Genomic DNA, 15,768 nt, shown 5'->3' with positions numbered 1-15,768 from the left:
ATGCACCTGTAGTGCTTTGCACTGACAAACATTGTAGCATCTGCCACCGGGCCCCTCCTGCTGGGCTCAGTAGCCCTGCTCCAGGCTCTCCCAGGCAGGGCTGCTGGGCCTGTCTTCCAAGCCCAGCACTGCTAGTGGGGCCCCTGAAACTTGGTTCAGGGTGACGTGGAGGGGGCCTGAGGAGCACCCACACCAACTGCTGCTGGTGACAGGTAGACGCCAATTGGAGTAATGAATGGGCTCTACCTTTTACCTACTCCAGCTTTGACTTGATTGTGCGCTGGGCTCAGGGGTATGAAATCAACTCTGGGCCCCCAGGCAAATTTTTGCAAAGGTGTCTCCCTCTTGATGACCACTCTCAGGGATGCAGTGGTGGAGAGAGCCTGAGATGGGGCCCAGCAGCATGGGTTCTGGCCCCAGCTCCCTCCCAGGCTCACTGTGTGTCTTCCTGGACTGACATCTGTCATCACTGAGGTATAAACACTGAGGTTTCATCATGTCACTGGGCCCTGTGCCATTTACTTAATAATTTTCTTTAAATTGACTCCTTTGTAAAAAACAAAACCCTCTCCCGGTCATAATTAATTCATGGGTAAGCAGCCTTGTGTACTGGAAATAGCACAGGTTTCAGAGCCAGATGGACCTGGGTTCAAGGCGCTGTCACTTGTTAAACACTCTGAGCCTCCGCTCCCTAGAATATGGGAGTGTCACCACCTCATCTCTCTGGATTCTAAGAGTGAGTGGCACAGAGTATAGCACAGTGCCTGGTGAACGCCAGCGTTAAATCATTGTGTGTTTTATGAAAGGGTGAAGCATAAATATTTTTCATTTATGCTTCTAAATCTTCCCTCTCTCCTCTCCCCTGCAATGCCACTAGGCCAGCCCGAGCTCTGAGAATATTTTGCCTAAAAAAGTTCAGCCACCTCCTGATCGCTCTCCTATCCTTCAGGCTTGCCGTCTATTACACATGTTACATACTCGAGCCAGAGAGACTTTCCTTTTTAAAAAATTGTTGAATATTTAAAGTTAGAAATAGGTAATGCATGCATTTTGTAAAAAACCCGATAAACAGTACAAAAAGATACATAGTGAGAAGTATGTCTCCTCCTGCTGCCCACCTCTCCCCCTCCTCCCATACAAGCCTGGTTACTAGTTTCTAGTTCAGCTGGTGGCTCCTTGCAGAGATATTTAATTCATCACTAAGCATACATGGACACACATATCCCGCACAAGTGGCAACAACTGGGCCTACTGTTCTGCATCTTGCTTTTGTGGTTATGTTTTGGAGATTGTTTCATATCACTAATAATTAGAGCCTCCACTTTTATATGGTGATTATCACGTGCTGGGCACTGGTCTAAATGCCCAGTGTCTTAATTTGTTTCATCCTCGGTTCACTTTTGAGGTAGGTGGTAGTATTACCACCCCATTTTAGAGATGAGGGGTGCGAGGCACAGAGAGACTGGGTAGCCAGCCCAAGGTCACCCAGCGGGGGAGTGGCGGAGCCTGCTCCAAGTCTACTCCCAAAAGCTACTTACATAAAAACATTCAACTAGTTATATAAACATACACATATAAATTACTTATATATATATTTTTTGGAAGGAAATGATACTTCACATTAGCAAATGAAAAACAACTTGGTATAAATAGAAAGGTTCCATAAGCTAAATGAAGAAAAAACAGGGTTAATTCTTGCCAGTGCCTTCAAAGCAGGCATTAGACATGAGAGCACCAAACTGAGTTTTTCCTCCTGATATACTCAGAAGGATTCCAAGAGAACTGAAAAGGTGTAACACCTGAAATCACCTCACTAACACAAGCGGTTCCCGTCACACACTTTGGGAAACACTGACGCAGTGCCAGTTAGCTGGGCTCTGGTCCTCGATTTCCCCATCTGCGGCACGAAGGCACGAATCTAGAGGAACTCTGAGGCTCCTCTCAGGCTTGTATCTTCCTGCCACGCCACCCAGGGAGGGAGAGGAGGGTGCGCCTCTGACTCAGGGCAAGGCAGGCCCTGCTGGACTGTCACAGCTGCTGGCCAGGGCGTATGCCCAGTGTCATCTAGGGATGGCGGTGGTCCTAAGAAGAATGGGGGGAACAAGCTTTCCTTCTAGACAACCTCCTTCCCCGCCTCAGCTCTCCTGCGTGGACATTCCTTCACTCACTCAGCAGACGTTTACTGATCATCATTGTGTCGAGAGCATGGGATGTGGCTACGCCATGTGACAAGTGTCAGTGGGGATATGGACACGGTGTGAATGGAGAAGAGATGGCATTGGATTTGGAGCTGAATGACAATGGAGTTTCCCAGGTGGAGAGCAAGGCAGAGAAGCAGGAAGCCGGGTACGGGTACGGGGAGCAGCCCCTGTTCAGCCGGTCAGTGTTTGTGAGTCAGGCACTAAGTGTGGCCAGTCGAGACCAGGATTGATCCTGGGTAGTGGGGAAGCTAGCGGGGAAGGAAGTCTGCCTTTGGGGACTCATTCAGTAGCAAGAGACAGAAAGCCAGGAAAACCTGACATATGTAAAAATGGCAATTTATTGAATCTCGGAGGCTGACACACTTGTTTCATTGTCTGTCTCCCCAGTAGAGTGAATAATCTGAGGGCAGAGGCCCTATCTGCCTTCCACGCAGTACTGTTGGCAGCACCTGGTATATATCATACCTGCATGTAATAAGCTGTTCAATAAATATATAATGATTGAAGGTGTAGCCACTCCCCCCACCAATACACTCACCAGATCAGAGGCAGCAGAACTGCGTCTCCTCCATTTTATCCTATTCCCTCCCTCACTTTTCCTTCTTCCTTCTGTCTTCCTTCCCCCTCCTTTCCTTTCCCTCCCTCCCTTCCCTCCATCCTCCCCTCCCTTATTTGGTGGTGTTTTCCTCTGCAGGAGGCTTCTCCCCTGTGGTGACAAAGTTGGCCCAAGTCCATCCCTCTTCCCCACCCTCCCAAGCTCACTTCATATCAGCTCAGCGCCCCCTAGTGGAAAGTGAACACTCCCTTCCTGGTGTTTCCAGCGGAAGCCCAGGGCTGTCTCTAATTGGCCTGGCTGGGGTCCCATCGCTGTGGCCAGATTAACATCATGCATACTGATAGGTCAGGCCTGGGTCTGCTGCCCTGTACCCAGGGATTGGGGGGTAGTGTCAGTTTCCCATGAACCACATGGAATGAGAATGGTGGAGCGGAATTTGGGGGATTTCCTCAAAGAAAATCAGGAAGATGTTCTAGAAGGAGGGGGACTGGATGATCCTACGCAGAGAGCAACAACAGATGTCGGCTGAGGAGCTCAGGAAGGAGGAGAAAGTGGCTCCATTGGCTGGTTTGCAAACAAACACCTGATGTTCTACCTGTAAGCTGTTCCTCAAACCTGTTTGGCTCCTGCTTCTAATGGGCTTAATGCTGACACTGCTTCCTTTGTCTGGAATAATCCATCCCCACCCCAGTCCCTGTTCACCTAGCTAATAGCTACTCTTCCTTCAAGGTTCAGTTTAGATATCACTTCCTCAGGAAGCCTTCCTTTAGCACCCTGTACCCCCCTCATCATTGCACTTATCACACCCTGTGATAATCACTTGCATAACTGTCTGTGTCCCTACTAAGGTGTGTATTCTGTGAGGGCAGAGACCATATGTGTCTTCTACATTGTAGTGTTTCCTATTATGGCACCGAGTGCAGTAACTAGCACATAATGAACTGTTCAATAAATATTAAATGATTGAAGGTGTAGCTGTTGCCCTACCCCCAAATATATTCACCAGAGCAAAGGCAATAGAATCTACCTCCCCTGTTTTATACTCCCTCCATCCCATCCATCCACCCACTTATCTATCCATCCATCCACCCACCCATTTATCCAGCCAGCCAGTCAGCTGTTGTCCACTCATTCATGCACATATATATTGCTACTTGCTGGGTGCCAGTCTCTGCTCTAATACAGGGATTATGGTCATGGACAACGTCCTGGCCCTCATGAACTTTGCACTGTAGTTGGGTGAGACAGTTTATAAACGTGCAAATGGAATAAGACAGTGATTATAATTTCTACGGAGAACGTAGGCCACACAGAGTGTGGGCGGTCAGACTGAAGTTTGGGTACTTCAAGGGTGTCTTTGTCATGTCCTGGCCCAGGGTCTCACCTCATACACAACTGTTGTGTGGCCTAGGGATGGCCCTTCCTGTGGGGTGGAGGAAGCATACATGGACTGCATTGTTGAGAACCTATTTTCTAAAAACTGATCCTTTTCCTGCCCCAGCATGTCCCTGTATTAATGCTGTTAACTTCCAGATTGCCTTTGCCTTCTTTTGCATTTAAATGCAGACCTGAAGAGCTGTACAGATAGTACTTTCCTGTTTTCATGATCTGAGGGTTTGGGAAGATGCAAAAGGCAAAGTGTACACAGCAAAGGCAGCATGATCACCAGAAAAGGCAATGTCCACAGCTTGGAAGTCCTGGCCATCTGGCTTGCTGTGTGACTTAGGCCACATGCTTGCTATTTCTGGGCCTTAGTTTCTTTCAATGACAGGTTAATACACCAAAGTTTCTGGAGGGCCTCTGAGAACCTATGAAACTGATTTGGGCCAGGAATAGCGGTCTCACTTACATGTTCCTATGCAGTGCTTCTTAGCCTGTGCTGGACTTCTGAAAGGCTCTCCCTGATAGGGTCTTGAGGGTTGGAAAGAGAACGCCCATCTGGCAGTAAGCTGGGTAGGTGGCTCTGAGGGCCCCTCTGGAGAGCCCGGGTTGAAGACCAGGTCCCAGTGACTTGGCCTCAGCTCAGCTCCTGCATCCACTTCTGCTCCCTTCCCCGCCCCAGCACTGCTGTCAGCCCGCCACTCTACAGTCACAGCTTACTGAGTTCTTTCCTAGCCCCCCTCTCTGGCCTTTGCCAGGCAGCACAGAGAGGTCAAGCCTCTGCCACGGTCATCCAGCAAGTGGTGGGAAGGTCAAGTTTCAAAACTGGGTCTCCTGAGTCCCTGTGGGGCAGAGGACCCTTTCATCCCTATTTCGTGGTTTCCTCTTTGGTAAAGCAGGGATGATATAGTCTACGTCACAGGGTTTTTGTGAGAAATAAGTGAGTTAATATATGTGAAGTGCTTAGAACTAGGCCTGGTGTGTAATAAGTGGTCAGTAAGTGTTAGCTGCTATTGTTGTTATTATTGTTATCATGCTGCCTCCCAGGATTGGGGTAAAGATTAATTGAAATGCTCCTTGGTGATAATGAATAGAGAGGTTTGCAAACTTTGTGAAGTAATAGATAATTTAAAAATATTATTCAGCATCTCCTGGACTGGCAATACTGAGCAGGCTGTTCTAGACTATTGAGCTAAGGGCCTTTCATCCTGAAGCCCATGTTTCAGGTAATTAAATAAAGGAAACATCTTAGAGGATTCTGGGCATAAATAGTTAGACTCACTTCAGAAAGGTCCCTAGGTTAAGCTCTTTTGTGGCAGCTGTCTGACGTAAGTGACACCAGGTGATCAAGTTCACCATTATTCTTGGGATCAGGAATTACCAACTGGATCACATAGAGGGGGAGGAGCAAAGAAAGCAGTGGTGCCTGTGGATGTGGAGGTGTAGAGGGAAGGTTCAAGAATGGGAGAGAGGCCCGGAGACAGCCTTCAGCCGGCTTCCCGACTCTGAGCTGCGTTATGTTCCAGGAGCCATGGCTTAAAGGTGGTTTAAAGTAGGCAGCTGCCTTGGTTATCTGTAAACCTGCAGTCATCCCCTTTGGCCACTAGATGTCTAGAACACATTGATCCAACACACTTTCTGGTCCATTGAGTTGTTTAGAAAGAAACTTAGAGGTATTGGCATAAGGAGTGGATGAAATCAGCAAGAAGGGCATCTCTAGAGGCTTTAGGGCAACTGCAGATGAGCAGAGATGGGTGGGATGCAGAGAAGAAGTCTTTCCACCAAGACCCAAGAAGAAAAGTTGATTTCAGTTTTTCATTTATTGTTTTGAAACGTGGGGAGGTTTTCAGGATGAAAGGAGGGAGAAACATGGTGTAGAATAATTTTTTTTTCACATTAGCTAATGTTTTTTAGAGTTTGTGAGCATTTTCCTGAAGTCAAGTGAGTAAGTTCAAGATTTTCAAACCCTCAGCCCAAATCAGGAATGTTGATGCTGGTGGTGATGGTAGCAGCTAATGCTTACATCGCTATTACTGTGTGGTTGGTATTGCTCTTAGCACCTTATAAAAAATTAACTTATTTAGTCCTCACGACAAACCTATGAGGTAGGTGCCATTATCATCCCCATTTTATACATGAGGGAGCATATGTCAGAGAGGTTATGTGACTTGCCCAAGGTCACACAGCCGGTAAGTGGCAGCATCAGGATTCAGCCCAGACATTTGGGCCAGAGGCCATATTCTTACCTGATATGCTCTACAATAGATGTTGCCCCCACTGACTCCTGACATATGACAAAGGGGACTTTCTTAACAACAGATCAATGCTGTGATTTCACAGTAAGAATCACAGAGGAAGTCCTCATTTAAAAGTCTCACTTCACAGGACTTTAAATGACAGTGAATAAGGTTATAACATTGGCCAGTAATTCATTCTGAGTTCCTTGACTTAAAGGGCCTGGCTAGTCAGAAGCACATCCCATCCCGAGGCGGAAGCTTCTGCTCCATTAGCTGCTGTAATTATCCAAACAACAGGAGAAGAGGACCAACAAGGCTCAGGAGCCATGAATTCCAGAAATTTCTTGTGTTTCTTAGCATAGAAAGATGGTCATAAACTTGATATTGCAAAGGGAAGTGTACTCCTAGTTGGGGACTGGGAGATAGAATACTGTTGGTATGGGCCTGGCCCAGCTTGCTCTAAGGCTGCCCCAGATACTCACATCTGAGGAACAAATGGTAATGAACTAAGGAACCGGTATGACATGATAGAATTAAAAGTCTGAGACCAGATTTTTATTGTGGTTAGATATACACTTACTATATGACCCTCCATTCCACTCCTAGGTATTTACCCAAGAGCAACGAAAACATATGTCCACATAAAGAATTGTACATGGACGTTCCTAGCAGCTTTATTCGTAAGAGCCAAAAACTGCAAACAACCCCAATAACGGTCAACACGTGAACAGATAAACAAATTGTGGTATAGCCATACAAGGCAATACTACCCAGCAGTCAAAAAGAATTTCTGATACATGCAACAACATGGGAGAATCTCAAAAAAATTATGCTGAGTGAGCAAGGGTAGGTGTAAAAGAGTTTATACTCGATGGGTCCATGTACATGAAGTTCTAGAACACACAAAAACAATCTACAGTGACAGAAAGCAAATCGGTGATTGCCTGTGGCTGGGGTAAGGGGTGGGGATCGACTGGAAAGGGTCAAGAGGGATCTTTTTGGTGTGATGGGAGTGTTCTGTATCTTGATGGTGATGATGATCCCATGGATGTAAAGTCTGGAAACTACGCTGATAATACTGTATGATCTTGGATAAGTCACCCTGTCCTTCTGGGCCTTAGTTTCCCTATTTGTAAAATTTGGTGGTTGGATTAGATGATGTATAGGGTTCCTTCTGACTCAAAAATTCCCTTGATGTAACAATATCCAACTCTTAATGTGGAAGTAGAGTAGCAAAGTGCAATTTTCTTTATAGGAATTCATTTTATAGCCAAGGATGAGTTTATTTCTGAGAGCATAGAATATCTATTAGCTTACCCAATAATATTCCTTTGGGGAACAGAGCCATTTACAGGCCAATTTTACTCAAGGAAACAGCTGAGATAACGATTTGTGTGTAAGAAGGATGTTCCCATAGAAATCCCACGGGTACCTGAGGAGGGCCTTTTCCAGCAACACTGTGGGGAGGGAGTAGGACACAAGAGACACAGCTGGCAGGGCCGGAGAGGGCAGCTGAAGAAGGCCGTGTTCACCATATCACCTCTGAGAGCCCCAAAATGCCCGGGGCCTGTGGTGGCCCTTTTAAATTTCTCCTTTACTGGTCCATTGCTGGCACTTAGTGATCACTTAGTGATGTTGTTCATGATGATGATGACGAAACTGCTGCTGCTGCTGCTGCTCTTCATTTCCAGTCCTCAGACAGTCCGTGCAAATGTAAAGGGCCGTGGGATTTCAGAGCATGTTATGGGAAGAGGGCTGGGACAGAGCTGACTGGGACACGGAACTTGGAAGGGGGCTGCCAGCGCTAGGGCCACCCTTGCTGGGCCATAACAGCCTGTTGATTTCCCACACTCGTGTGTCTCCAGGTCATGAAAACCTACCACATGTACCATGCGGAGAGCATCAGTGCGGAAAGCAAGCTGAAGGAGGCCGAGAAGCAGGAGGAGAAGCAGTTCAACAAGTCGGGAGACCTCAGCATGAACCTGCTCCGGCACGAGGACCGGCCCCAGCGCCGCAGCTCCGTGAAGAAGATTGAGAAGATGAAGGAGAAGGCGAGTGAAGGCCCCGGGGTACCGGGGTGGGAAGGAAGGGGAGGGCCAGGCTCCCCACAGCCTCAGCCTCCGCCTCCGCACCCTGAGGGACTAGGGCTGCAATAATGCTGCCAGCGTCTGCTGTCTTGGAGGTCAGTGTCATGGTGGAGGCAGGGCTGGCCATGCCTCTGCTCACACTTGTTAGGCCTCAGGCGAGGGCCAACAGCAGAAGAGGCACTCAGCTGGCAAGACAGCTGAACTGCGATGAGACTCTCGCCCAGCGAGCACATTCTGGCAAGAATCACCAGGCGTTAGTGGGGGTGGGGCCTGCCCTGGACGTCAGTTTAGTGGCCGGGGAGCTGATTGGGACTTCGTGTGTCCCAACAAGAGGGAACGGCGCTGGCGTACCAACCAGCACCTGGGAACCAGGTAAAGAACCATTCTGAAGAAATTGCCATCGCCGAGCCAAAGCTGGGCCAGTTAGAATCCTTGTGTGTTGGTGCTGGAAAAGTGCTTTGGTAGGGCATGGTGAAAGTGCTAGTTTTGGAGTCAGGCTGAGTTTTGAAGATGCCACATGTACAGCGACTCTCTGACCTTCAATATTATTTTATTTATTTATTTATTTTTAAATTAGTTAATTAATTTGTTTTTGGCTGCTTTGGGTGTTTGTTGCTACGCACGCGGGCTTTCTCTAGTTGCGGCGAGCGGGGGCTACTCTCCGTTGTGGTGTGCAGGCTTCTCCTTGAGGTGGCTTCTCTTGTTGTGGAGCATGGGCTGTAGGTACACGGGCTTCAGTAGTTGTGGCACGTGGGCTCAGTAGTTGTGGCTTGTGGGCTCTAGAGCGCAGGCTCAGTAGTTGGGGCACATGGGCTTAGTTGCTCCGCGGCATGTGGGATCTTCCCGGACCAGGGCTCGAACCCATGTCCCCTGCATTGGCAGGCGGATTCTTAACCACTGCACCACCGGGGAAGTCCCTGACCTTCAATTTTAAAAACTGACAGTGACGGCAAACAAATCTCCTTTCTCATGTCAACTCTGATCAATTGATAGTGGCTGCCCAGAGCCCTATGCTGAGGATTGTGAGCCCTCTCGAGGCTTTAGTTAAAGACAGTGCTGTGATCAATTAATGATGTCTGTCTTGGCCAAGGAATTTAGAGGGGCAGTGTGCATGCTGCTTTTTGTCATCCTAGATTGGGTTACTTCTAAGGCTCCTTTCTTCTTAAAAAGCTATGATATTCTTGTTGAATTCTCTGCATTCATTCATTCCATGAAATCAGCAAACATTTCCTGAGCTCTTTCTATTTGCAAACATTGCATCAGATGTTTATTTGGGCTTCTATGAGACTAATTCTATGACTATATGATCCTACAGCTCTTAAAAATTATAGGAGATTGAGTGGGAACATAATCCAACAGGACCTGGGTAAGCTGGCAAAGTAACCAAAGGCAGATAAAATAAAATTTCAGGGTAATTTCCAAAGGCAAAGAAAAATATGCTCCACAGTAACCAGGCAGAGACCCAGTTAAAAAATGGGCAAAGGAATTGAATAGACATATCTCTGAAGAACATATATGAGTGGCCAATAAATACATGAAAAGATGCTCAGCATCATTAGTTATTAAGGAAATGCAATTCAAAACCACAGTGAGATACCACTTCACACCCACGATGATGGCTAAGATAAAAAAGTCAGATAATCACAAGTGTCGGTGCGGGTGTAGAGAAATTGGACCATCATACATTGCTGGAGGGAATGTAAAATGATGCAGCCACTTTGGAACATAGTCTGGAAGTTCCTCAAAATGTTAAACATAGAGTTACCATATGACTCAGCAGTTCCACTCCTAGGTATCCACCCAAGAGAAATTTAAACATGTGTCCAGACAAAACTTTGCACATGAATGTTCATAGCAGCATTATGCATAATAGCCAAAGGGTAGAAACAATCCAAATAAATAAACGTCCTTCAGCTGATGAATAAAATATGGTGAATCCCTGTAAGGGAATATTCAGCAATGAAAAGGAATGAATACAGACTACAGCATGGATGAACCTTGGAAACAGTAGGCTAAGTGAAAGAAACCTGTCACGAAAGACCACATATTACATGATTCCATTTATTTGAAATGTGCAGAGTAGATAAATTCATAGAGACAGAAAGTAGATTATTGGTTGCCAGGAGCCGTGGCAGAAAAGAATGCAGAGTGACTGCTAATGGGTACAGGGTTTCTCTTGGGGTGATGAAAATATTCTAAATTTAGATAGTGGTGATGGTTGTACAATATGTCTGTGAATATACTAGAAATGAATGTTTAAAAATAAGATAACCAGGGGCTTCACTGGTGGCGCAGTGGTTGAGAGTCTGCCTGCCAATGCAGGGGACACGAGTTCGTGCCCCGGTCTGGGAGGATCCCACGTGCCGCGGAGCGGCTGGGCCTGTGAGCCATGGCCGCTGAGTCTGCGCGTCTGGAGCCTGTGCTCCGCAATGGGAGAGGCCACAGCAGTGAGAGGCCCGTGTACTGCAAAAAAAAAAAGATAACCAGGCAGGGAATTATGGAGCTACAACATAGGGGGGTAGCTATAGAGGGGATATGTAGAGGGGTAGAGAAAGCACTGGTTAGTGGGGTCTGGAGACTAAGTTTTAGTTCAGAGTTTTATGCTAACTGGCCATTTGGCTCTTGGACAGCCAACTTCTTTTCAATTTTCATCTCCTCACCTATAAAATGGATGAATTAAAGTAAGATATCTTCAAGTATCCTTTCCAGGCATAAAATTTTATGAGTCCATGAAGAGCTGAAAATGGTCTCAGGGTTATAGTAGCCCCCTGGAAATGGGCCAGGAATTTCAAAACTCTCTGTGGAGGTTGGGTGTGTGGTTGGTACAGGGTATAACCAGAAGTTTGTTTCTAGAAATTCCCAGAATAAGTGAACCCTGGAGAAAGGTCAGAGGAGATGTCTGAAGAGAATTAAAAGGCTGACAATGGGGACATCTCTACTGAACAGCTAGAGAACTCAGTCTGGAGGAAGGAAGGTTGAGAGTGCCTAGGTAGGAAGAAGCCCTGTTTCTTTAAGGAGAGCTGTCTCTCTCCTCAGCAGTGGGACTCATCTGTCTGAAGGGGGCAAGGGGACAGCTCTGTAACCCACGGACTCTTTACTGCTTCCTGCCCAGGATGGCCCAGAACAGTAACAGCTTCCCAGGGAGGCGGTCCAGCTCCTAGCCAAGACTGCACCTCTGGCTGCCCACCCCACCTCTCCCCACCACGCACAACCAGACAGCCAGTGACAATCACTTCATGCTGCCCATGCAGGGACTGTTCTGGGTGCTGTAGGCTCAGTCATGAACAGGGACCATTAAGTCTCTGACTTCACAGAGCTTACTTTCTAGCAGGGGACCCTGAAAATCATCAAGTAATCAAAGAGGTAAAAAATGTGATTTGGGGTGGTGAAAAGTACTTATGAAAAAAATTGAGCAACCAAGATGTCCTTCAGTAGGTGAGAGGCTAAGTTACTGTGGTCCATCCAGACAATGGAATGTTATTCAGCACTAAAAAGAAATGAGCTGTCAAGCCATGAAAAGACACGGGAGAACCTTAAATGCATGTTACAAAGTGAAAGAAAGCAATCTGGAAAGGCTACATACTGCACGATTCCAACTATATGACATTCTAGAAAAGGCAGAACTATGGAACAGTAAGAAGGTCAGTGATTACAGCAGTTAGGTGGGAGACAGGGATGAACAGGTAGAGCACAGAGGATTTTCAGGGCAGGGAAACTGCTCTGATACTCTAATGATGGATACATGTCATTATACATCTGTTCAAATTCACAGAATGTACAACACCAAGACTGAACCCTAAGGTAAACTGTGGACTCTGGGTGACTACAGTGTGTTAGTATAGGTCCATCAATTGTAACAAATGTACCACCTGGTGCCAGGGGGTGTTGATATTGGGGGGACGTGGTGTGTGTATGGGAGTAGGGGTGTGTGCACGAAATCTCAGCACCTTCCTCTCAATTTTGCTGTGAAGCTAAAACTGCTCTCAAAAAAGAGTCTCTTAAAAATTAAATAAAAATGAAAATAATCACTAAAAATTGAACAAAGATTAAATGAATGGGAAAAATAGAGCAGGACAGAATGTGGGGAGGAGGCAGTCAAGATGCCGGGGACACATTTTAGACACGGTTGTGTGGTCAGAGGCCCATGCGACTGTGTGACCATGGCTAAGGACCTGAATGACGTGGAGCAGGCCACGCAGGGACCTGGAAGGGTGGCCTGCCGGCCGGAGGGAATGGGTCTGAGTCTAGAGGCAGGAATGAACTTGGCCTCTTAAAGGACGTGCAGAGGAGGGGATGACAGGAGCGTGGAGGAAGAGCCAGGTCAGGAGGGCTTCACAGGCTGTCGTCCGGGTTTGGGCAGCCTCTGGGGGTGTTGAGTAGGGGCCTCCGGAGGTCTTAGTTACACTCCCGGAAAAGGCCACTGCTTACCCGACAGTGCCGACGACGATGGCTGCACATGTGCAGTGTCAGGTGAGCTTTTTGAGTACGGGGTCCAGATCTTACTCACCTGGCCCACGGAGTAAGGCTTTCCTTTCTTTAAGCGGGGAGCTGATCGCAGGCAGTGACCCTAAAGAAAATCTCAAATCCCTCCCATCAGCGGCTCTGCTCTCACATCCACTCTTTCCTTCCTCCAGAGGCAGGCAAAGTATTCTGAGAACAAGCTGAAATGCACTAAGGCCCGGAACGACTACTTGCTGAATCTGGCGGCCACCAACGCAGCTATAAGCAAATACTACATCCACGATGTCTCCGACCTCATCGACGTGAGCTCCTGGGGAGTCTGGGGTTGAACAGGGTCCTGCACCGCCTGCTGCGAGTCATCAGCTGAGGGAGGGCTGGCCCTTGTCCTTAGCTGGCATATGGGGCGGCCAGTGGCCCCTGGAGCCCTAACGGAGGGGAAGGACAGGGAGCCTTTGGGGCCTGGGAAGGAGTATCACCCTGTGGCTTCTAACTCCATGGGTGGGAGTGGGCCTCTGGCGGCCCTTGCACACTTGGGCTGGGCAGTTGTAATTCAGCGTGCACTTTCCAAGCGTCCTCCTCTACACCAGGTCTTTTTCTGGGTTTGGGGGTACAGGGGTGATCGTACACAGTTCATGCCCTGGGGAACTTCCCAGGGTGGTAAAGATGCTTATCTGTGTAACACGCCTGGGTCCAGTCCACTAGACACACACACACATACGGAAGAAAATAATGAATGAGACAAAATTATACAGGTCAGCTTCACTTGGGGATGTTATGTTGGGAGAAATCAGGCAGTTTAAGCAAGAGGAAAATGGAACACTGACTCCTGAGCACCAGCTGTGCAGGACACACTGGTAGGACAATGAGGTTTCGGGAAAGAATTCTGTGAGTGGTGCCTTCGGGGAGGCTCCTGCATCATCTGTGACAGAGCTGGGGCTGCTTCGCATGTCTTCATGCAGACAGGGATCCGGCCCAGCAGATGCTCGGTCAGGCTTCCTTGAGGGTGGGTGCGTCCTTTTCCTCTGGCCTGGTTGTATCCCGTCAGGAAGTCAGACGGTCACCGCTCTTCCCTTGGCTGCAGAGGAGACCCATTATCGCCATTATCACCACCCCCAGGAGAGGGAGCTGCCTGGTCCTGCCTTCCAAATGCCCGGGGGCCAGACCCCTCCTCTTTCCTACCTTTCAGCTTTCTTTTTCACACAGCCCTTTCATCTTTTTATTTACCAAATTTTTATTGAGTGCCTACCAGCTCTGGCTCTTGAGGTACAACAGTGGATAAGAGCCAGTAGGTCTGTCCTCATGGAGCTCAGCCTGCATAACCCTGATGCATTAAAGGCAAACGTAATGCCAAGCAGTGGGTGTTACCATGAGAGAGGTGGAGGGAGTTGTGGACACCTGGATGAGGGACACCTGGTGTGAACTCTGAGTGGGGAGAACATCAAGGAAGGCTTCCTGGAGGAAGTGACCTCTAAACTGAAACCAAAGGAAGAGTATTTAGGCAGGAGGAGAGAGGAAGAGTCTTCGGGCAGAGGGAATGCATGTGTGAAGGCCTGGAGATGAGAAAGAAAGCAGTGAGTTTGGGGAGCCGCGAGGAGCGCTGTCATTGCCCAGATCGCGGTCCCCCGCTCCCTCCGAGGGCTTTGCCATGACTTGTGTGGTAAGATTCCAAAGTGCATGAGGGCCTCCAGCATGAAAGATTTGACCGTGGAATAGGAGGTAATCGTAAGTCATTGTGACGGCCCCACCTCCATGTCACCACCCTCACCTGCACCTTTTGTGTGTGCTTCTCTCCAAGTGCTGTGATTTGGGCTTTCATGCCAGCCTGGCCCGCACCTTCCGGACCTACCTCTCAGCCGAGTACAACCTGGAGACCTCTCGCCACGAGGGGCTGGACGTCATCGAGAACGCGGTGGACAACCTGGATTCCCGAAGTGACAAGCACACAGTCATGGACATGTGCAACCAGGTCTTCTGTCCCCCCCTCAAGTTTGAGTTCCAGCCCCACATGGGGGACGAGGTAGGCTTCTCCCAGGAGCCCATGCTTGAGGTTGCTTCCATCTGTCTCCCATGGGCTCCCAGAGCATCAGTGGGAGGAGAACGTCAGTGGAGAGGCCTGGGGTCAAGTTCTTGGTGCATGGGCTTCCCTAGCTGAGGAGTTTACCACGAATACCCTAATCTTGGCAGCTCAAGTCCCCCACCTGCAGAATTGCGAGACCATAGCTTCCCATGAAATCCCTCGCAGCTATGTCTAGAAGACCCCAAGGGAGTCCCACATCTGCACACAGACAATCATCTCACGCTCTCCCCTCGGATGGATGGCCTCAAATCACCGAAGGCGGGGCCTCAGCAGAGCCGCTCGGACCTGTGCTCCAGTGCCGTGAGCCCTTGGAGTACCAGCCAACCCAGTTTTCTTCAGGGCTTGCACTGCTCACATCCTCATTATGTTCTGGAAAAAAAAAAATGGGAGAAGGCGCTCTTCACTAGCCCCTAAGCAGCACACTAGTTACCTGAGTTTCACACAACTTCTTATGAAAATAGCTCCTTGAGCTTTTCCATGTCATTCCTCCCTCTCTCCAGGGCTCAAGCCCCAGTCCCTGGAACCAATGGAGACAGCCACCAGGTGTCATACCTGCCTCCCCATCTCCACCATCTCTACCCCAGGGACATGTGCCCAGAACTTTCTCCTAGTGGCCCCGTTCCCTCCCCCCAGGCACACAAGAGTCAGGGGGGCCCAGCCAGCCTCTGGATCCCAGTGGGAGCTCAGCTGGGCTGTCGCTGCACCTGCTTAGCAGGGAGGGACCAGGAGGCGCCTTTAACGATGGCATTTGCTGGACCCTCCAGTGGCT

At 48.6% G+C, this 15,768-nt stretch overlaps 1 protein-coding gene across 2 annotated transcripts in view; it reads left to right on the top strand.

Annotated features, from left to right (window-relative positions):
* SRGAP3 (SLIT-ROBO Rho GTPase activating protein 3) overlaps window positions 1-15,768 on the top strand; it is a 259,740-nt gene that overhangs the window by 166,780 nt on the left and 77,192 nt on the right. For both annotated transcript variants that reach the window (XM_089919663.1, XM_022564631.3), the window contains exons 5-7: window positions 8,240-8,425; window positions 13,096-13,224; window positions 14,718-14,939. In XM_089919663.1, coding sequence (XP_089775789.1) covers window positions 8,240-8,425; window positions 13,096-13,224; window positions 14,718-14,939 — 537 coding nt within the window. The remainder of the gene's footprint in view (window positions 1-8,239; window positions 8,426-13,095; window positions 13,225-14,717; window positions 14,940-15,768) is intronic.

This window comes from Delphinapterus leucas, chromosome 10 (genome assembly GCF_059928025.1).
Source record: "Delphinapterus leucas isolate spDelLeu-1000000601 "Yukka" chromosome 10, BTC_Dleu_Yukka2, whole genome shotgun sequence".
Classification (NCBI taxonomy): domain Eukaryota; kingdom Metazoa; phylum Chordata; class Mammalia; order Artiodactyla; family Monodontidae; genus Delphinapterus; species Delphinapterus leucas.
Note: the sequence above shows the minus strand (reverse complement) of the source record. Positions and strands in the feature narration are given on the sequence as shown.